This window comes from Somniosus microcephalus, chromosome 4 (assembly GCF_052327205.1).
Source record: "Somniosus microcephalus isolate GS21.2 chromosome 4, FLI_Smic_1.0, whole genome shotgun sequence".
Taxonomy (NCBI): domain Eukaryota; kingdom Metazoa; phylum Chordata; class Chondrichthyes; order Squaliformes; family Somniosidae; genus Somniosus; species Somniosus microcephalus.
In genome coordinates, this window is record NC_140990.1 from 311,539,147 (window position 1) to 311,560,551 (window position 21,405).

General features: G+C 53.5%; 1 protein-coding gene across 1 annotated transcript in view; it reads right to left on the bottom strand.

The window, feature by feature from the left end:
* Positions 1–21,405, bottom strand: part of LOC147120596 (1-phosphatidylinositol 4,5-bisphosphate phosphodiesterase delta-4-like) — a 48,046-nt gene that overhangs the window by 14,985 nt on the left and 11,656 nt on the right. The window contains 3 exon segments of the mRNA XM_085986724.1: positions 4,132–4,276; positions 8,411–8,612; positions 11,721–11,955. Of these exon segments, the coding sequence (XP_085842850.1) occupies positions 4,132–4,276; positions 8,411–8,612; positions 11,721–11,955 (582 nt within the window).

The window sequence follows — 21,405 nt, forward strand, 5'->3', positions numbered from 1 at the left end:
AGCTCACCAGGCCTACTTTTTCGGCAGCAGTCACAAGGCACGGAGTGGTGCATCACATCACGACGAAGGGACCGCCGGTTTATGCCCGGGCACGTCGGTTGGAACCAGGCAAGCTCGCAGCGGCAAAAGCCGAGTTTCACACCCTGGAATGCCTCGGGATCATCCAACGCTCCAATAGCCCTTGGTCCTCCCCACTGCATATCGTCCCCAAACCAGGCGGTGGCTGGCGACCTTGCGGGGATTACCGACGTCTAAATGAAGCCATTACACCGGACAGGTATCCAATACCTCATATTCAGGACTTTTCGGCCCATCTGACTGGCAACTCTGTTTTCTCCAAGGTGGATCTCGTCAGTGGTTACCACCAAGTCCCTGTACACCCGCAAGATGTCCCCAAAACAGCGGTCATCACACCGTTCGGACTTTTCGAATTCCTCCGAATGCCTTTCGGGTTGAAAAACGCAGCGCAGGCCTTCCAACAGCTCATGGACTCTGTGTTACGAGATTTGCCCTTTCTTTTTGTTTACTTGGATGACATTCTCATCGCCAGTAAAGATTCGCAGGAACACCTACAGCGTTTGCACACACTTTTTGCCCATCTCAGCCAGCACGGCCTCATCATCAACCCCGCCAAATGCCAGTTTGGATTATCCAGCATCGACTTCCTGGGACACAAGATCACTTCGGACAGCGCCGTCCCACTAGCTACCAAGGTAGAGGCAGTTACAGCATTCCCACGGCCTCACACAGTCAAATCCCTGCAAGAGTTTCTAGGGATGGTGAATTTCTATCACCGGTTCGTCCCCAAGGCAGCCCAGTTGATGCAGCCGCTGTACGAAGCGCTCAAAGGGAAGTCGGGAAAGGACGCTATCACTTGGACGCCGCCGATGGGCCAGGCGTTCCTTAACACCAAGGCGGCGTTTGCAGACGCAACCATGCTTGCTCACCCATTACCGGGCGCAACCATCGCCCTCACTACGGATGCCTCCGATTATGCTATCGGGGCGGTTCAAGAGCAATGGGTCGATGGTGCGTGGCAGCCGTTAGCATTCTTCAGCCGCCAGCTTCACAAGAACGAGCAAAAATATAGCACTTTCGACAGGGAGTTGTTGGCCCTGTTTTTAGCCGTCCGACACTTCCGTTTTCTCCTAGAAGGGCGTCCATTTACTGCATTCGTGGACCACAAGCCACTTACGTTCGCAATGGCAAAAACGACAGAGCCTTGGTCAGCCCGCCAGCAGCGCCACCTCACCTTTATATCCGAGTTTACGACGGATCTAAGGCACGTGTCCGGCAAAGATAAGCTCGTGGCCGATTGTCTCTCCTGTTCTCCAGTCCAGGCAGTCCACCTGGGTATCGATTTCATTGGGTTGGCAAAAGAGCAACTGGCAGATCCCGAATTACAGGCATACCGGACCACGCCTTCCAGTTGGCAGGTGGCCGATGTTAAGTTCCAGGCGGCGGGAACCACACTTTTGTGTGACACATCCATGGGATTGCCCAGGCCCATCATGCCGTTGGAATGGCGTAAGAAAATTTTCCAGGCCATACATGGTTTATCGCACCCAGGGATGCGTGCTTCACAGCGGCTAATGTCCCGTAAATTTGTCTGGAAAGGAATGCATTTGGACGTCGGTTTCCACGTCGCCTACACTAGCACCTCTTGTTTCCTCCACGCCTGTCATGCCGCTCCAGACGCAGCCAAGAACCGACTCGTCCTTCAACGCTCCATTCCCGCTGCCTGAGTTTCACCGTCGCTCGACCAGGCTTATCAAGCCTCCTGTTCGTTTGACACTGTCTGTTAAAGAGCATTCTGGGGGGGCACCTGTGGCGGAGCCACTAAGAGACTCAGAACATTTGAGAATAATCTCTTTAACTGCATTGTAGTGCAGCCACGTACTGCACCTTTAAACTGTTTAACTATACTGTATGTACCTTCCTATACTCTGCGTGGTGACGTCATGACGCCGATCACGTGACCGCCAGTGGCGCGAAGAACGCGATGACGTCAGTTTCCAGAACCTTCCAGTAGTCTTCGAATGCCTTGCAGCCTGAACAGACCTGTATACATCTTCTCCTGTAGTTTACTAGTTAACCTCGTTGTTATTAAACTTTGTTGTTTTGATTTACTGAGTCGAACTGCAATTATTCAGATAGGAACTACCGTTCCTACAGCCTTGTTAACCTGCGTCACTACTTTTAGTGATATCCCTAGATCCCTTTGCATCTCTACCCCATTTAGACTCTTATTTTCCAAGGAGTATATGGCCTCCTTATTCTTCCTACCAAAGTGATTAGTCACAATGCACTAAACGCTTGTCATCAGTCAGTAGGATGCAAAGTCCTGGAAAAAATAAAATACTCCGAGTTCGCAGGTCACTTTACAATGACTGGTGTACTTTGGGGCCTGGAGAGACTGCCGGAAATTTCCATCTGAACTCTGGCATTGAGCAATCCAAGTGCGTGAGGTGAGGGCCCAGTGAAGAGCAATCTCTGTCTGGTAATCTCCATATCGTAGAATCATAGAATATTCCAGCTCAGGAACAGGCCATTCGGCCCGCCACGTCTGTGCTGGTGTGCGGTTCCCCACTTGGTCCAACCTCACACCCAGATCGCTCCCCAAACCCCTAAATATTTCCTGTTTTCAAGCAAATGTCTAACTCGTCCTTTGGAAAATAATTTACAGACTCAGCTTCTACAGCGGCGTGTAGCAGAGAATTCCACATTCTGACCACTCTCTGCGTAAGGAATATTATTTTCTAAGCTCTAGTTTAATTCTTTATTCGATTCTCTTCAATCTATGGCCGTCTCACCGACCAGAGGAATCAATGGCGATCATTTTGACTTAGTGCAATAGAGTAAAATGGGTGATAGCGAATCAGCAGCCCAGGGCAGGTACATCACAGGTTAGATACAGAGTAAAGCTCCCTCTACACTGTCCCACCAAACACTCCCAGGGCAGGTACAGCACGGGTTAGATACAGAGTAAAGCTCCCTCTACACTGTCCCATCAAACACTCCCAGGGCAGGTACAGCACGGGATAGATACAGAGTAAAGCTCCCTCTACACTGTCCCATCAAACACTCCTAGGGCAGGTACAGCACGGGATAGATACAGAGTAAAGCTCCCTCTACACTGTCCCATCAAACACTCCTAGGGCAGGTACAGCACAGATTAGATACAGAGTAAAGCTCCCTCTACACTGTCCCATCAAACACTCCCAGGGCAGGTACAGCACGGGTTAGTTACAGAGTAAAGCTCCCTCCACACTGTCCCCTCAAACACTCCCAGGGCAGGTAGCTGACACACACACACAAACAAACAAACGCACACGCACACATGGACACAATTTTCCAACTGGAATGAATGGGCAGCAATCAGGATTTTTCCCCTTCCATCCCTGGCATGATTTCCAATTAAATAGGTTCGGGAGGACCAGGGGGGTCCCAATCTCAAGTTGTATAAGGCCAGATCTAGGTTAGGTGTCAGGAGATGGGTCTTCTCCCAGAGAATAGCGGACTGGTGCGGTGGATGCCGATTCGCTGAATTCCTTCAAGTGAAAGCTGGACCTGTTTCTGACTGGGGCGGAGATCACCTCGTGTGAGAGGCAGGTATCTGGTAACATTAATCAGAGCCAGAGTGATCTCCCGGACTACTTTCCATCGCCTACATGGGTCAGGGAGGAATTTCCCAGATTTTTTTCCCCCAAATTGGCCTGGGTTTTTAAAAATCTGTTTTTTTGCCTCTGCCAGGTGGTCACATGGTTTTGGGCGGGGTGGAGAGCGTGTATATATTGTGAATTGGGTGGGACAGACTCGATGGACCAGGGGCTCTTTACCTGTCCGTCATTGTTCGTATGTACCGAAACCGCCTGCCGCTCCTTCCACCCAGTCCCGATCAGCAAACTCGCCAAAGACCATCGATCAAATCCCAGCCCCTATCGCTCAGCTACACACAGGGGGCAGGTCCGCTCATCTGCTCAGCAGCTCATGATGAACATCCTGGAAACCTGGACCTGCCCTCTTTCTTCACAGGATGTCACTGGGCCCCAGGGTTGAAAAATAATGTTCATTGTGTGGCCCAGGTCACCGTGTGACCACCGTGCCTATCCCTCGCTCACAGGTACCTACCCTGAAGGCGTATTTGTTGACAACCGAGATGACATCTTTGAAGACAATCTTCGAGGTCAGCGTGTGTCCGTGGTAGACGATCGGTTCAAGGTTTGGCCCATCCCAGCAATCAACCTCCACACACCGGCATCCCTTTTTCAGAGCTCTGCGGAGGAAAGCGAGATTGAGGGCCAGAGGCCTTGTACAATGCTGCAACATAGGGACTAGGGGGAAGAGCTGAGGCCCACGGAGCCAGGACCACACCCAGGCTGGATAGGCAGGAGAGGAGACAAGGAAAATCAGTTTGAGAGGAGACTGAGGGAGGGGAGGAGTCCCACAGTTTGAGGGGAGACTGAGGGAGGGGAGGAGTCCCCCAGCTTGAGGGGAGACTGAGGGAGTGGAGGAGTCCCACAGTTTGAGGGGAGAGTGAGGGAGGGGAGGAGTCCCACAGTTTGAGGGGAGACTGAGGGAGGGGAGGAGTCCCACAGTTTGAGGGGAGAGTGAGGGAGGGGAGGAGTCCCACAGTTTGAGGGGAGACTGAGGGAGGGGAGGAGTCCCACAGTTTGAGGGGAGACTGAGGGAGGGAGGAGTCCCACAGTTTGAGGGGAGACTGAGGGAGGGGAGGAGTCCCACAGTTTGAGGGGAGACTGAGGGAGGGGAGGAGTCCCACAGTTTGAGGGGAGAGTGAGGGAGGGGAGGAGTCCCACAGTTTGAGGGGAGACTGAGGGAGGGGAGGAGCCCCACAGTTTGAGGGGAGACTGAGGGAGGGGAGGAGTCCCACAGTTTGAGGGGAGACTGAGGGAGGGGAGGAGTCCCACAGTTTGAGGGGAGACTGAGGGAGGGGAGGAGTCCCACAGTTTGAGGGGAGAGTGAGGGAGGGGAGGAGTCCCACAGTTTGAGGGGAGACTGAGGGAGGGGAGGAGCCCCACAGTTTGAGGGGAGACTGAGGGAGGGGAGGAGTCCCACAGTTTGAGGGGAGACTGAGGGAGGGGAGGAGTCCCACAGTTTGAGGGGAGACTGAGGGAGGGGAGGAGTCCCACAGTTTGAGGGGAGACTGAGGGAGGAGAGGAGTCCCACAGTTTGAGGGGAGACTGAGGGAGGGAGGAGTCCCACAGTTTGAGGGAAGACTGAGGGAGGGGAGGAGTCCCACAGTTTGAGGGGAGACTGAGGGAGGGAGGAGTCCCACAGTTTGAGGGGAGACTGAGGGAGGGGAGGAGTCCCACGGTTTGAGAGGAGACTGAGGGAGGGGAGGAGTCCCACAGTTTGAGGGGAGACTGAGGGAGTAGAGGAGTCCCACAGTTTGAGGGGAGACTGAGGGAGGAAGGAGTCCCACAGTTTGAGGGGAGACTGAGGGAGGGAGGAGTCCCACAGTTTGAGGGGAGACTGAGGGAGGGAGGAGTCCCACAGTTTGAGGGGAGACTGAGGGAGGGGAGGAGTCCCACAGTTTGAGGGAGGGGAGGAGTCTCACAGTTTGAGGGAGGGAGCAGTCCCACAGTTTGAGGGGAGAGTGAGGGAGGGGAGGAGTCCCACAGTTTGAGGGAGGGGAGGAGTCCCACAGTTTGAGGGGAGAGTGAGGGAGGGGAGGAGTTCCACAGTTTGAGGGAGGGGAGGAGTCTCACAGTTTGATGGAGGGGAGGAGTCCCACAGTTTGAGGGAGGGGAGGAGTCCCACAGTTTGAGGGGAGAGTGAGGGAGGGGAGGAGTCCCACAGTTTGAGGGGAGACTGAGGGAGGGGAGGAGTCCCACAGTTTGAGGGGAGACTGAGGGAGGGGAGGAGTCCCACAGTTTGAGGGAGGGGAGGAGTCCCACAGTTTGAGGGAGGGGAGGAGTCCCACAGTTTGAGGGAGGGGAGGAGTCTCACAGTTTGAGGGAGGGGAGGAGTCTCACAGTTTGAGGGGAGAGTGAGGGAGGGGAGGAGTCCCACTGTTTGAGGGAGGGGAGGAGTCTCACAGTTTGAGGGAGGGGAGGAGCCCCACAGTTTGAGGGGAGACTGAGGGAGGGGAGGAGTCCCACAGTTTGAGGGTGGGGATGAGTCTCACAGTTTGAGGGAGGGGAGGAGCCCCACAGTTTGAGGGAGGGGAGGAGCCCCACAGTTTGAGGGGAGACTGAGGGAGGGGAGGAGTCTCACAGTTTGAGGGAGGGGAGGAGTCCCACAGTTTGAGGGTGGGGAGGAGTCCCACAGTTTGAGGGAGGGATGAGTCTCACAGTTTGAGGGTGGGGAGGAGTCTCACAGTTTGAGGGAGGGGAGGAGTCCCACAGTTTGAGGGAGGGGAGGAGTCCCACAGTTTGAGGGAGGGGAGGAGTCCCACAGTTTGAGGGAGGGAAGGAGTCTCACAGTTTGAGGGAGGGGAGGAGTCCCACAGTTTGAGGGAGGGGAGGAGTCCCACAGTTTGAGGGAGGGGAGGAGTCCCACAGTTTTGAGGGTGGGGAGGAGCCTCACAGTTTGAGGGAGGGGAGGAGTCCCACAGTTTGAGGGAGGGGAGGAGTCCCACAGTTTGAGGGTGGGGAGGAGTCCCACAGTTTGAGGGAGGGAGGAGTCTCACAGTTTGAGGGTGGGGAGGAGTCTCACAGTTTGAGGGAGGGGAGGAGTCTCACAGTTTGAGGGAGGGGAGGAGTCTCACAGTTTGAGGGAGGGGAGGAGTCTCACAGCTTGAGGGAGGGGAGGAGTCTCACAGTTTGAGGGAGGGGAGGAGTCTCACAGTTTGAGGGAGGGGAGGAGTCCCACAGTTTGAGGGAGAGGAGGAGTCCCACAGTTTGAGGGAGGGGTGGAGTCTCACAGTTTGAGGGAGGGGAGGAGTCTCACAGTTTGAGGGAGGGGAGGAGCCTCACAGTTTGAGGGAGGGGAGGAGTCCCACAGTTTGAGGCTGGGGAGGAGCCTCACAGTTTGAGGGAGGGGAGGAGTCCCACAGTTTGAGGGTGGGGAGGAGTCTCACAGTTTGAGGGAGGGGAGGAGTCCCACAGTTTGAGGGTGGGGAGGAGTCTCACAGTTTGAGGGAGGGGAGGAGTCTCACAGTTTGAGGGAGGGGAGGAGTCCCACAGTTTGAGGGTGGGGAGGAGTCTCACAGTTTGAGGGAGGGGAGGAGTCCCACAGTTTGAGGGTGGGGAGGAGTCTCACAGTTTGAGGGAGGGGAGGAGTCTCACAGTTTGAGGGTGGGGAGGAGTCTCACAGTTTGAGGGAGGGGAGGAGTCCCACAGTTTGAGGGTGGGGAGGAGTCTCACAGTTTGAGGGAGGGGAGGAGTCCCACAGTTTGAGGGTGGGGAGGAGTCTCACAGTTTGAGGGAGGGGAGGAGTCTCACAGTTTGAGGGAGGGGAGGAGTCTCACAGTTTGAGGGAGGGGAGGAGTCTCACAGTTTGAGGGAGGGGAGGAGTCCCACAGTTTTGAGGGTCTGAAGAAGAATGAGTTCGAGTCAGAGATGTTGCGATGAGTTTTGACGTTAATGATGCAGATGCAGGGAGAGGCGGAGTTTGAAGGTTGAGGCATCTGAAGCTTAGAAGAAAGAAGAGAGGACAGTTCAGAAGAGGACCGACCCCAGCGTGGTGATAAAATAGAGACACGGAAGGTTGTGACAGAGGAGCGAGATTCGGGGCTGGAAGTGAGAGGGGGATCAGCTCACAGACAAATGGTTGGATTCTGTGCAGGTGTGTAAGAGAAGCGGTTAGAAGAACCTCCTCGGAAATGGGAGCAGGAATCTTTCCTTCAGCGAACCCGGGCTTCACAGTTATGTGGACATCCTGGTCACTTTATAAAACTGCTACAGAATCTATTTCAACAACGACTTGTGTTTATTTAGCACCTTTAACGCAGTAAAATGTCCCAAGGCGTTTCACAGGAGCGGTTATCAAACAAAATTTGACACCGAGCCTCATAAGGAGATATTAGGCAGGCGACCAAAAGCTTGATCAAAGAGGTAGGTTTTAAGGAGCATCTTAAAGGAGGAAAGAGAGGCGGAGAGGTTTAGGGAGGGAATTCCAGAGCTCAGGGCCGAGGCACCTGAAGGCACGGCCGCCAATGGTGGAGCGATTATAATCAGGGATGCTCAAGAGGCCAGAATTGGCAGAGCGCAGAGATCTCAAAGGGTTGTGGGGCTGGAGGAGATTACAGAGATAGGGAGGGGCAAGGCCATGGAGGGATTTGAAAACAAGGATGAGAATTTTAAACTCGAGGCGTTGCCGGACCGGGAGCCAATGTAGGTCAGCGAGCACGGGCGGGGGGGAGGTGATGGGTGAACGGGACTTGGAGCGAGTTAGGACACGGGGCAGCCTTGTAACATTCAATGAGTAGAGTAAGCCATGCCAGTACCTAATGTAGCCCTCAACACTGCTGTGCCCCCGGAGCTGGTCCTCAATCAGGTATGTGTTGTGGGACGACGAGATGAAGTAATGGCAGAGTGGCTGAGACATGTCCTGGTACAGTGGCTCGTGTTCGGGGTTAAAGATGGAACCTTCCGGAGAGCAGAGGTACATGAGGAACCCATCTAAAGTCATGGCGTGGAGGTTCCTGGCTGAAAAATAGTCAACGGTAAAGAGGGTTCACGGATTTTTTAAAAAACAACAGAGCATCAGACACGGCCCGCTATTCCGAAATCATCTCCAGCTCCCACCTCACCCACTCCTGGGACTCGAGAGTGAAGTGCTCCCTCAGCACTGCACTGGGAGTGTCAGCCTGGATTATGTGTTCGAGTCTCTGATGCAACTTTAGTACCTGTGGTCCCTGTCTCTGATAGGACGTTAGACCCTAAAGAAAAAAGACTTGCATTTCTATAGCACCTTTCACGACCTCGGGGCGTCCCATAGTGCTTTACAGCCAATTTTGAAGTGTAGTCGCTGTTGTAATGTAGGAAACATGAAGCATCCGGGAAGGCGCCGAACACCTCGAGTCTCTTCGCCAGGAGCAAGCGGAAGCCAAGCGCAGGCAGCGCAAGGAGCGCACGTCAACCCAAGAACCCCACCCACCCGCCCCTTCAACCACCGTCTGCCCCACCTGTGACAGAGACTGTAGGTCCCGCATTGGACTCATCAGTCACCTGAGAACTCATTTTTAATGTGGAAGCAAGTCATCCTCGGTTCCGAGGGACTGCCTAAGAAGAAGTAAGAAGTAGGAAACGTGGCAGCCAAATTGTGCACAGCAAGCTCCCACAAACAGCAATGAGATAATGGCCAGATCATCTGTTTTTAGTGATGTTGATTGAGGGATAAATATTGGCCAGGGCACCGGGGAGAACTCCCCCTGCTCTTCTTCGAAATAGTGCCATGGGATCTTTTATGTCCACCTGAGAGAGCAGGGCCTAAACATTCGGTAGCTTTGCACCTCCCATTAGCGCCCTAAGAGGGCGCTAAGAGAGCGCTAATGGGGCGCAAAGCAACCAGCGCCCGGGCACAGCTCCGCCAACGCCTCCCGTGAAATTGAGCGGGAGGTTAGCAGCAGCGGTAACCTTTAGCACCCCGCGGCTCTGCGCCGCCGGCGATGACGTCATCACTGTGTGCAGCGCCCCGCTTATGCCACGGCCGCGATCTTCGGTAGCGCCCCCTGACTTACCGCCGGACGCCATGTCTGACAGGGTCTGGGGGCCTACCTGCGGCCGGGATGGTGCTAATTAAAGGCGAGGTGCGGGGCAGCCATACCTGCCCCCCGTTGCCGTTCCCGGCCTCCTGAGCAGCCCCCACCCGCCCCCCCACCCCACGGAGTGCCGGCTGCGCTCCGTGAGCCCATCACTTCTCTTGAGTGCTGGGCTCTTTTGCCGGCACTCCCGATCCCTGGGGGCCCAGCTGGGCCCCGGGTCACGCTGCGCAAGGCCCCTCCCCTTTAAAAAGGTAGGAAGGCCTGCAGTACCGCGGGGCGACGTGCCGCAGTGCATGGCGCTGAGGCACGTAGCACCGCAATATTCCCTCTTGGGGTGCTACTGATGAATTTCAGCCACGGGGGTGCTAATTTTTTCGGGGCCAGTGAAGTTAGCGCCCCAAAGGGGGCGCGTCTCAATTTTTCCCCCCAGATGTTTTAACATCTCATCCAAAAGACGGCACCTCTGACAATACAGCCCTCCTTCAGTACTGCACTGGAGTGTCAGCCTAGATTTTGTGCTCAAGTCTCTGGAGTGGGACTTGTACCTTCTGACTCAGAGGTGAGAATGCTACGCACTGAGCCACAGCTGACTGTAACTGTGACCCTGTGACTGTGGTCCCTGTCTCTGATGGGACGTTAAGCTCTATGGCTGTGGTCCCTGTCTCTGATGGGACGTTAGGCTCGATGGCTGTGGTACCTGTCTCTGATGGGACGTTAGGCTCGATGGCTGTGGTCCCTGTCTCTGATGGGATGTTAAGTTCGATGGCTGTGGTCCCAGTCTCTGATGGGATGTTAGGCTCGATGACTGTGGTCCCTGTCTCTGATGGGACGTTAGACTCGATGGTTCTGGTCCCTGTCTCTGATGGGATGTTAGACTCGGCTGTGGTCCCTGTCTCTGATGGGACGTTAGACTCGATGGCTGTGGTCCCTGTCTCTGATGGGACGTTAGGCTCGATGTTCTGTGGTCCCTGTCTCTGATGGCACGTTAGACTCGATGGTTGTGGTCCCTGTCTCTGATGGGACGTTAGACTCAATGGCTGTGGTCCCTGTCTCTGATGGGACGTTAGACTCGATGGCTGTGGTCCCTGTCTCTGATGGGACATTAGACTCGATGACTGTGGTCCCTGTCTCTGATGGGACGTTAGACTCAATGGCTGTGGTCCCTGTCTCTGATGGGACGTTAGACTCAATGGCTGTGGTCCCTGTCTCTGATGGGACGTTAGGCTCGATGGCTGTGGTCCCTGTCTCTGATGGGACATTAGACTCGATGACTGTGGTCCCTGTCTCTGACGGGACATTAGACTCGATGACTGTGGTCCCAGTCTCTGATGGGATGTTAGGCTCGATGACTGTGGTCCCTGTCTCTGATGGGACGTTAGACTCGATGGTTCTGGTCCCTGTCTCTGATGGGATGTTAGACTCGGCTGTGGTCCCTGTCTCTGATGGGACGTTAGACTCGATGGCTGTGGTTCCTGTCTCTGATGGGACGTTAGGCTCGATGTTCTGTGGTCCCTGTCTCTGATGGCACGTTAGACTCGATGGCTGTGGTCCCTGTCTCTGATGGGACGTTAGACTCAATGGCTGTGGTCCCTGTCTCTGATGGGATGTTAGACTCGGCTGTGGTCCCTGTCTCTGATGGGACGTTAGACTCGATGGCTGTGGTTCCTGTCTCTGATGGGACGTTAGGCTCGATGTTCTGTGGTCCCTGTCTCTGATGGGACGTTAGACTCAATGGCTGTGGTCCCTGTCTCTGATGGGATGTTAGACTCGGCTGTGGTCCCTGTCTCTGATGGGACGTTAGACTCAATGGCTGTGGTCCCTGTCTCTGATGGGATGTTAGACTCGGCTGTGGTCCCTGTCTCTGATGGCACGTTAGACTCGATGGCTGTGGTCCCTGTCTCTGATGGGACGTTAGACTCGATGGCTGTGGTTCCTGTCTCTGATGGGACGTTAGACTCAATGGCTGTGGTCCCTGTCTCTGATGGGACGTTAGGCTCGATGGCTGTGGTCCCTGTCTCTGATGGGACATTAGACTCGATGGCTATGGTACCTGTCTCTGATGGCTCATATCTGGCGATTAGGTCCATGGCAAACTCCTCGACATTCTCTACTTGCTCGAGTTGCTCGTGTTTTAGAAAGTTCACAAACTCCAGCAGTGTCAGCTTCTTCCTGTCTTTGGAGAACTCGTTGAAGAGTCGGTGAATGTCATCACGGTGCGTCAGTGCCTTATAAAACAAAACAAACTCGTCGCCCTCAAGTGTTCCCGACTGTGACTTGTCTGCCATCTGAAAGACAGAGGGCACAGAATCAACAGTTAGAGCAGGTCTATCAGAGGGGGGGCTATCCTATCTGACCTATCAGAGGAGGTCGACTCGTCACTGGACCTATCCTATCCAACCTATCTGTGGGTGCTGTCAACAGGACCTATCAGAGGGGGCTGTCAACTGGACCTATTCTGTCCAACCTATCAGAAAGAGCCATCGACAGGACCTATTAGAGGGGGCCATCAACTGGACCTATCAGAGAGAGCCGTCAACAGGGCCTATCCTGTCTGACCTATCAGAAAGAGTCATCGACAAGACCTATTAGAGGGGGCCATCAACTGGACCAGCCAATCAGGTTGTTCTCCCTCACAGCCAGAGCTCATGTGAGGCCCGGGGAGATGAGAAAGGCCGGAGGTCACAAGGATGATGCCCATGCTCAGCAACAGTACTGAATGAACAGTGGGAAACTGTAAAACCTTAACTGAAGAACTCCCATTTCTATAGCGCCTTTCACATCCTCAGGACATCCCAAAGCGCTTTACACCCAATTAAGTACTTTATTTGATGTGTGGTCACTGTTGTAATGTAGGAAACGCAGCAGCCAATTTGCACACAGCAAGATCCCGCAAACAGCAATGTGATAATGACTAGATCATCCATTTCAGTGATGTTGGTTGGGGATGAATGTTGGCCCAGGACACTGGGTAGAACTCCCTTGCTCTTCTTCAAAGAGTAGTCATGGGATCTTTAATCAACAGGCAGACTTGGTTCAATCCATCACTGCTTAAGCACTGCAGTAAAGGTGCTGAGTATTGACTACGGAGGGTGTATGGCCATTGCTTAAATATTGCACCATACCAAGGTCCAATGACAAGGTCTGTCTAGAATACGTTTCAGCAAGATCACCAAGATTATATTGACTGGTCGTATCCCAGTCAGCTCAGCTACAGCCCCTCGTGGGCACGTCTCTGATTGCCTAAACACAGGGAGAGGCAGAGCACCACACTTTAGGAAGGATGTCAAGGGCCTGGAGAGGGTACAGAGGAGATTTACCAGGATGATACCAGGGATGAGGGACTTATGTGGAGAGACTAGAGAAGCTGGGATTGTTCTCCTTATTTGGATTTTCAGAAGGCCTCTGATAAAGTCCCACATAAGAGGTTAGTGTGCAAAATTAAAGCACATGGGATTGGGGGTAATATACTGGCATGGATTGAAAATTGGTTAACAGACAGGAAACAGAGAGCAGGAATAAATGGGTCTTTTTCGGGGTGGCAGGCGATGACTAGTGGGGTACCGCAGGGATCAGTGCTTGGGCCCCAGCTATTCACAATACAGGAAACTTTCGTTTAAACGGAGGTTAAATATCCGGAATGCTCTATCCACCGGCAAAATTCAGGAGTCAGTTCAGATAACTTTTTTTACTTTTCGTTGCTTTTTTTCTCCATTTGTGGCTGTGCAAGCGTGTAGCTGAAGCTGTTGCTTAGCTACAGAGATGCTTGCAAGCTGCGCCGACTGTTTTGAAGCTGTTGCTAAGGGTTTGTTGCTTCAGACGGAGCTCTGAGCTCTGTATGTTTAAACATTAGCGCTCGTTTCTCCGGCAGTGTTGATCGACCGGCACCAGCTCAGTCCCGTCAGTGCCGGATACCAGAAAGTTTCCTGTATATATCAATCGTTTGGATGAGGGAACCAAATGTAATATTTCCAAGTTTGCTGACAACATGAAATGATTGTGAGTTGTGAGGAGGATACAAAGAGGCTTCAAGGCGATTTAGACAAATACATGGCAGATGCAGTGGATAAATGTGAAGTTATCCATTTCGGTAGGAAAAACAGAAAGGTAGAGTATTATTTAAATGGTGATAGATTGGGAAATGTTGATGTACAAAGGGACCTGGGTGTCCTTGTACACCAGTCACTGAAAGCAAACATGCAGGTGCAGCAAGCAGTTAGGAAGGCAAATGGTATGTTGGCCTTCATTGCAAGAGGATTTTGAGTACAGGAGCAAGGATGTCTTACTACAGTTATACAGGGCCTTGGTGAGACCACACCTGGAGTACTGTGTGCAGTTTTGGTCTCCTTACCTAAGAAAGGATGTACTTGCCATAGAGGGAGTGCAGCGAAGGTTCACCAGACTGATTCCTGGGATTGCAGGACTGTCGTATGAGGAGAGATTGGGTCGACTAGGCCTGTATTCACTAGAGTTTAGAAGAATGAGAGGGGATCTCATTGAAACGTATAAAATTCTGACAGGGCTAGACAGACTGGATGCAGGGAGGATGTTTCCCCTGGCTGGGGGGTCTAGAACAAGGGGTCACAGTCTCAGGATACGGGGTAGGACATTTAGGACTGAGATGAGGAGAAATTTCTTCACTCGGAGGGTGGTGAACCTGTGGAATTCTCTACCACAGAAGGCTGTGGAGGCCAAGTCACTGAATATATTTAAGAAGGAGATAGATAGATTTGTAGACACAAAAGGCATCAAGGGGTATGGGGAGAGAGCGGGAATATGGTATTGACACAGAGGATCAGCCATGATCATATTGAATGGCGGAGGAGGCTCGAAGGGCCGAAGGGCCGACTCCTGCTCCTAATTTTCTATGTTTCTAGAGCAGAGAAGGTTAAGGGGAGATTTAATAGGGGTGTTAAAAATTATGAGGGGTTTTGATAGAGCAAGTAGAGACAAACTGCTTCCTCTGGCAAGTGGGTCGGTAACCAGCGGTCACAGATTTAAATTAATGACAAAAGAACTAGAGGGAAAATAAAGAGAATTTTTTTCACACAGAGGGTTGTTAAGATCTGGAACACATGACCTGAAAGGGTGGTGGAATCGTAAGAACATAAGAATTAGGAGCAGGAGTAGGCACCTCAAGTCTGCTCCGCCATTCAATAAGATCATGGCTGATCTTCGACCTCAACTGCACTTTCCCCCCCACTATCTCCATGTCCCTTGATTCCCCTAGAGTCCAAAAATCTATCTATCTCAGCCTTGAATATACTCAATGACTGAGCCTCCACAGCCCTCTGGGGCAGAGAATTCCAAAGATTCACCACCCTCTGAGTGAAGAAATTCCTCCTCATCTCGGTCTTAAATGTCCGACCCCTTATCCTGAGACTATGGCCTAGAAATTCAGTATAGCCACGTTTGGGGCGCTAAAGTCGGGCGGCCGCTAAAGTTTGCGCCCGGCGCAAAGTCGCGCCACCTTCGCCGATATTCAGTCGCATCGCCCCAAGAGGTTGCTGCTGCGCTAAAACAGGCGATGCACGACTATCTTTAGGCGCTAAGCCGGCGGTGCTGAGCGATACCCCCGAGGCCGGGCGCAGCGCAGGTGCGGCGAGTTGTTGATTGACGGCAGACACTCTGGCGCCGGTCAGCTCTTAAAGGGGGAGGGTGGATTTGTTTGCCTGCCACGCCCTGCACACTGCAGCCCTCAACCTAGGCCTGACCACTTCTGCTTCATCTGCACAACGCCCAGGGCTATGGAGAAGGCCAGGGAGAGAGCGCAGCGCTTCAGCGACGGTGACCTGAGGGTGCTGGTTGGCGGAGTGGAGCGCAGGCGCCATGTTCTGTTCCCAGAAGGTGGCAGGAGGCCGCTGCCCAGCGCCTACCGGAAAGCCTGGAGGGAGGTCTCAAACAGGGTGTCTTCCAACAGCGTGGTTGCCAGGACTCCTGTGCAATGCCGGAAAAAGTTCAATGACCTCACTCGGGCTGTCAGGGTGAGTACCCTTTCCAGTGTCCTCCTCATCCCTGCATGTGCACCTCAGTTTATGGGCAAAGGGACCTCAAAGCCCTAATGGCCAGCCCTCATCCAGCAGCTATGGGACTGTCATGAAAATCACTTGCACATTCAGCACTTTACACACTGTACAAGCTATTCCACCATGGGAGGCATTGCAGACAAGATCAGGGCTTCACACTGTACAAGCTATTCGAGCATGGGAGGCATTGCAGACAAGATCAGGGCTTCACACTGTACAAGCTATTCGACCATGGGAGGCAGTGCAGACAAGATCAGGGCTTCACACTGTACTTAGAGGCCGTCCTTTCTCTTGCAGGCCAAGGTGGCGCACAACCGGCGGAAACTAAGTGAGACCGGGGGAGGCCGTCCTGACGTCAAAGAGCTCTCCGACCTCGAACAGCGTGTGGAGCGCATTATGGCAGGCCGGCTGATTGGCCCCGTCGCCAGTGGAGATGCCGACCCTGTTCTGGGCACCAATGGTAAGGGCATCACCTTTTTGACCTCTCTCTTTCCACTTGCGCCTCAGATCAGCATCCTTTGCCACTGTCCGACCAATGCAGTGCATGGCAGCACTCATGCCTCCCTCGCTGCCGCCCTGTCCTCACTCTAAAGCTACTCTTGTGCCTTCCTGCTTTCAGATGGTGAATCGCCAGGTGAGGAGGCGGGCCCTCAAGCTGCCACTGTCAGCGATTCCGAATTCGAGGAGGAGGAAGAGGAAGCCGGCCCGTCAGTGCCACCCTCAGCCGCGCCAGCCCATGGCGATGAAGGGGACACGTCTTCCCTGGAGGGGAGCCGGGGGGAAGGGTCGGAGGAGAGTGAAGCTCCGGGGCCCAGCGGGCTGCAGCAACGCGGGAGGGGTGGGGAAGCTCGGCGGACTTCTCCCCAGAGGGTGAGTGCGGCCTCCAGTCCTGCGACGGTGAGCGCAGAGGAGGTGCGGCTCCTAGCGGAAATGGCCGTCCAGGCTGAGCGCAGGCACAATGAGCTCATGGCTGCAGTGGCAAGGATGCCTGACTCCATTGAGTCTTTGTCAAGGAGTGTGCAGCAATTTGGAGCAGCACAGGCCAGGAGTCTACAGGACTTCGCGGCAGCACAGGCGGCTTCGAGCCAAGTGCTCAGTCGTGCCGTCCATTCACTGGCTGTTGTCATGCGGACACAGACCAGGGCCACACGGGCACTAACTGCTGCCACCCTCGCTGGATCAGCCAGGCATCGCCAGGGCACTCGCCACGCAGCAGCAGCCCAGCAGTCTGTTCTTCAGCTGTTTGCTGCGCATGTTGCAGTGCTGGCCCGTGCGAGTGCCAATGTATCAGGCGACCAGGGAGCACCTGCGATCTGTCAGGTTGGCACCATTCCTGCAGCCGACACTGCCACTCCGCCATTGCAGCTGCCACGAGCCGCTGGACAGACTGCTGCCGCCCAAGCAGAGTTGGAGCAGTCAGCAGCCGGCCCCTCCAGGGCCAGAGCTGGTGCAGGCCGACCCCCAAGGGCATCTGCCGTCTCGCCATCTGACCCTCAGCAGCCTTCCCCCAGCCTTGCTGCAGCCACTGGGCTCCCATTGAGGAGGAGCTGCAGGGCGGGCAGGGGCCAGGCAAGGATGCGAAAGGCATCACCCTCGCAGGGCAAAAAGTTGAAGGTCTGCACAAATGCTTTGTGGTTGTTCAAAGGCCGAGACTGGTGTAGTTGTGTTTTTGTAAGGCCGAGACTGGTGTCTTTCTTTGTTTTTGTAAGGCCGAGACTGTTAGTTTTGTGTTTTTGGAGGGGGCTTCTCAACATGAGGTTGTAATGTGGGAAGGGCAGCGGTTTGCAATAAATTAATGTTCGTAAATCGCACTGTGCATGTTTTTTTTGGCAAGTCCTGGTTGCCCTGCTCGGCTGAGGGCTTGTGGAGCGGCTACATTCATCTGCTGACATTGGCACAAGCCATTCCCTGAGAGGGGGCCTAGAACCGACGTTCAATAAGCCGGCGACGGGCGGCCCTTGCACTTTCTGCCTCCCTCCTGTGCTGGTCCTCCTCCTCCTCCTCCTCCTCCTCCTCCTCAGGTGGTCCTCCAATCTCTGGTGGCAGTGGCTGAGTCCTGCGGACAGCCAGGTTGTGCAGCATGCAGCACACGACCACGAAATGGGAGACTCGCTCCGGCGAATATTGTAGGGCTCCACCGGAACGATCCAGACAGCGGAACCGTTGCTTCAGGACGCCGATTGTTTGCTCAATGATGTTCCTGGTCGCTTGATGGCTGTCGTTGTATCCCTCTTCAGCAGGGGTGCTGGGCGCACGGAGCGGGGTCATCAGCCAGGTACACAAAGGATAGCCTTTGTCCCCGAGAAGCCATCCTCGTGGGTGAGGCTGGGCCTGGAACATGTCTGCCACAGAAGTCTGGCGCAGGATGAAGGCATCGTGGCTGCTGCCTGGAAAGCGGGCATTGACAGCTAGGATGAGCTGCCTGTGGTCACACACCAGCTGGACGTTGAGCGAATGGTAGCCCTTCCGGTTGCGGTAATCCTCGGAATTCTCCAGAGGTGCCCGCAAAGCCACATGCGTGCAGTCAATGGCGCCCTGCACCATGGGGAAGCCCGCGAATGCTGCAAAGCCCATTGCACGCTGTTGCTGCTTGGCAAGGGCCATGGAGAAGGAGATGAACTGACGTCTCCTTTTGAAAAGGGCATTGGTCACCTGGCGGATGCAGCAATGCACGGCAAACTGGGAGATGTTGGAAATGTCCCCAGTAGCGGATTGGAAGGAGCCGGTGGCATAGAAGTTGAGAGCCACCGTCACCTTCACTGCCACCGACAGAGACGTCCTGCTCCTCAGATGTGGCTGCAGATCACCGCCAAGCAGGTGGCAGATCTCTGTGACCACCTCCCTTCGGAATCGCAGCCTCCGAACACACTGCTCGTCAGACATGTTCAGATAGGAGAACTGCTGGCGGTATACCCTGTTGCCCCCTCTCCGTCTAGCCAGGACTGCCACTCTCTCACGGCGTCTGTGAGCCCTTTGGATGCAATGGAGAAGGCCAGCGTTTGCACCCATTGCAGCCCCCATTATATGTTAGCAAACAATGATATGTCAATGAAGGCAAAGACAAGTGGAAAGCTGTGGCCTGAAGCCACAAGTACCTGTCCAAGTGTTGAGCCAAAGCAGAAAGCTCTCTACCTTGGTCTCTCTGCAAAGATCCGTCTCTCAAAAAGGAGTGCTGCGAAATGGCAGCCTTTTCGAGTGCAGGAGGAGTGCCCTTTAATTTGCGCCCCCCGCGCCCCGCATCGACTGAGCACCATTCCACTCTACCAGTTGCTAGGGGCGCCAGGCGCACAAGAGAGCGTCGCGACTGAATTTCCGGTTTGGGGCGCACAAAGGGCGTTGCATGAGGAAATGACGTCAGGATCTGTGCGCACAGCTGAGCGCGCGCAAAGACTTTGCGCCGCCGCTAAATCGTGAGTGAAGTTGGGGAGAGGCGCAGATCGCGCTGCGCCCGGCCGCTAGCCGCCTAGCGCCCGACATCTACTCCTCCTAAGGCGCTACCGGCTGGCGCAACCAACTGAATTTCTAGGCCTATGCCCCCTGGTTCTAGACTCTCCAGCCAGGGGAAACAACCTCTCAGCATCTACCCTGTCAATCCCCCTCAGAATCTTATATGTTTCAGTGAGATCACCTCTCATTCTGTGATCTCTCCTCATAGGACAACCCTCTCATCCCAGGAATCAATCTAGTGAACTTTTGTTGCACCGCCTCCAAGGCATGTCCTTCCTCAGATAAGGAGACCAGAACTGTGCACAGTACTCCAGGTGTGGTCTCACCAAAGCCCTGTACTATTGTAGTAAGACTTCCTTACTCTTATACTCCAACCCCCTTGCAATAAAGGCCATTTGTTTCCCTAATTGCTTGCTGTATCTCCATACCAACACCATTTAAAAAATATTCTGTTTTTCTATTCTTCCTATCAAAATGAATGACCTCACATGTCCCCACATTATACTCCATCTGTCACCTTATTGCCCACTCACTTAACCTGTCTATATCCCTTTGCAGCCTCTTTGTGTTCTCCTCACAGCTTACTGTCCCACCTAGCTTTGTATCATCAGCAAACTTAGATACATTACACTCGGTCCCTTCATCCAAGTCACTAATATAGATTGTAAACAGCTGAGGCCCAATCACTGATCCTTGTGGCACCCCACTAGTTACAGCCTGCCAACCGGAAAATGACCCATTTATCCATACTCTCTGTTTTCTGTCTGTTAACCAATCCTCTATCCATGCTACTATATTACCCCCAACCCCATGAGCCCTAATCTTGCTTAGAAACCTTTTATGTGGCACCTTATCGATTGCCTTTTGGAAATCCAAATATACTACATCTACTGGTTTTCCTTTATCCACCCTGCAAGTTACATTCTCAAAAAACTCTAATAAATTTGTCAAACACAATTTCCCTTTCATAAAACCATGCTGACTCTGCCTAATCATATTATGATTTTCTAAGTGCCCTGTTACCATTTCCTTAACAATGGATTCCAGCATTTTCCTGACGACTGATGTCAGGCTAACTGGCCTGTAGTTCCCCGTTTTCTCTCTCCCTCCTTTCTTGAATAGCGGGGTTACATTTGCTACCTTCCAATCTGCTGGAACCATTCCAGAATCTGGGGAATTTTGGAAGATCAAAACCAATGCATCCACTATCTCTTCAGCCACCTCTTTTAGAACCCTAGGATGTAGGCCGTCAGGTCCAGGGGATTTGTCGGCTTTTAGTCCCATTAGTTCCTCAAGTACTTTTTCTCTACTGATATTAATTACTTTAAGTTCCTCACTCTCATTAGACCCTTGGTTCCCCACTATTTTTGGTCTGCTTTTTGTGTCTTCTACTGTGAAGACAGATACAAAATATTTGTTTAAAGTCGCTGCCATTTCCTTATCCCCCATTATAATTTCTCCTGTCTCAGCCTCTAAAGGACCAACGTTTACTTTTGCTGGGACAATGCATAGGAACTTTCAAAAGGCAATTGGACATGTACTTGAGGAGGATTCATTGGCAGGGTTATGGGGAAATATCTGGGGTGCGGGACTAAATTAGACTGCTCTTTCAAAGAGCCGGCACAGGCACAACGGGCCGAAAGGCCTCCTCCTGTGCCGGCCGCTGGAAATGTCCGTGATGCTAGCCGAGGGAAATTGGTCTAGGGGTGGTGGGGTGGGGGGGGGGTGGCGGGGGGACTTGGCGATAGGTGGCGCAGCGCTCACCTTCCGTGCAATGCCGTCCTGGTGGCGTTGCTGGAGGGATCCGGGACAAAGTTCCTGTCCAGCGTTTCAGCTTCCCACAGCCAATGGGAGCGAAGCTGTGGAGCTCGCAGGGAATTGTGGGCAATGAGAATTAAAGGGGCCACGCACACTGAAGCAATACAAAATAAAATGCAGTGAATTCATACATTTTTCAGCCCTTTCTGCCTTTTAAGAAATATTCAATATTTAAAAGAAGTTGCAAATGTGAATATTCAGCTGTTAAAGCTGAATTACCTTCCTAACCTCAACAAATGGGAAAACTGCCTCAGCACTAACACAGGGGCACCCAGGGTCTCACATGCAGCACTCCAGCTTTGTGCAGGGGGCCAACACTGCAAGAGCGGCCCTCTACCCACAGGGGCCAGGAGGCCCTCCAGAAAGAAGGATGTGGGACCACATCACTAAGACCGTCACTGCCAGCAGTGTCGCCCTCACCACCTGGCTCCAGTGCCCAAAGAAGCT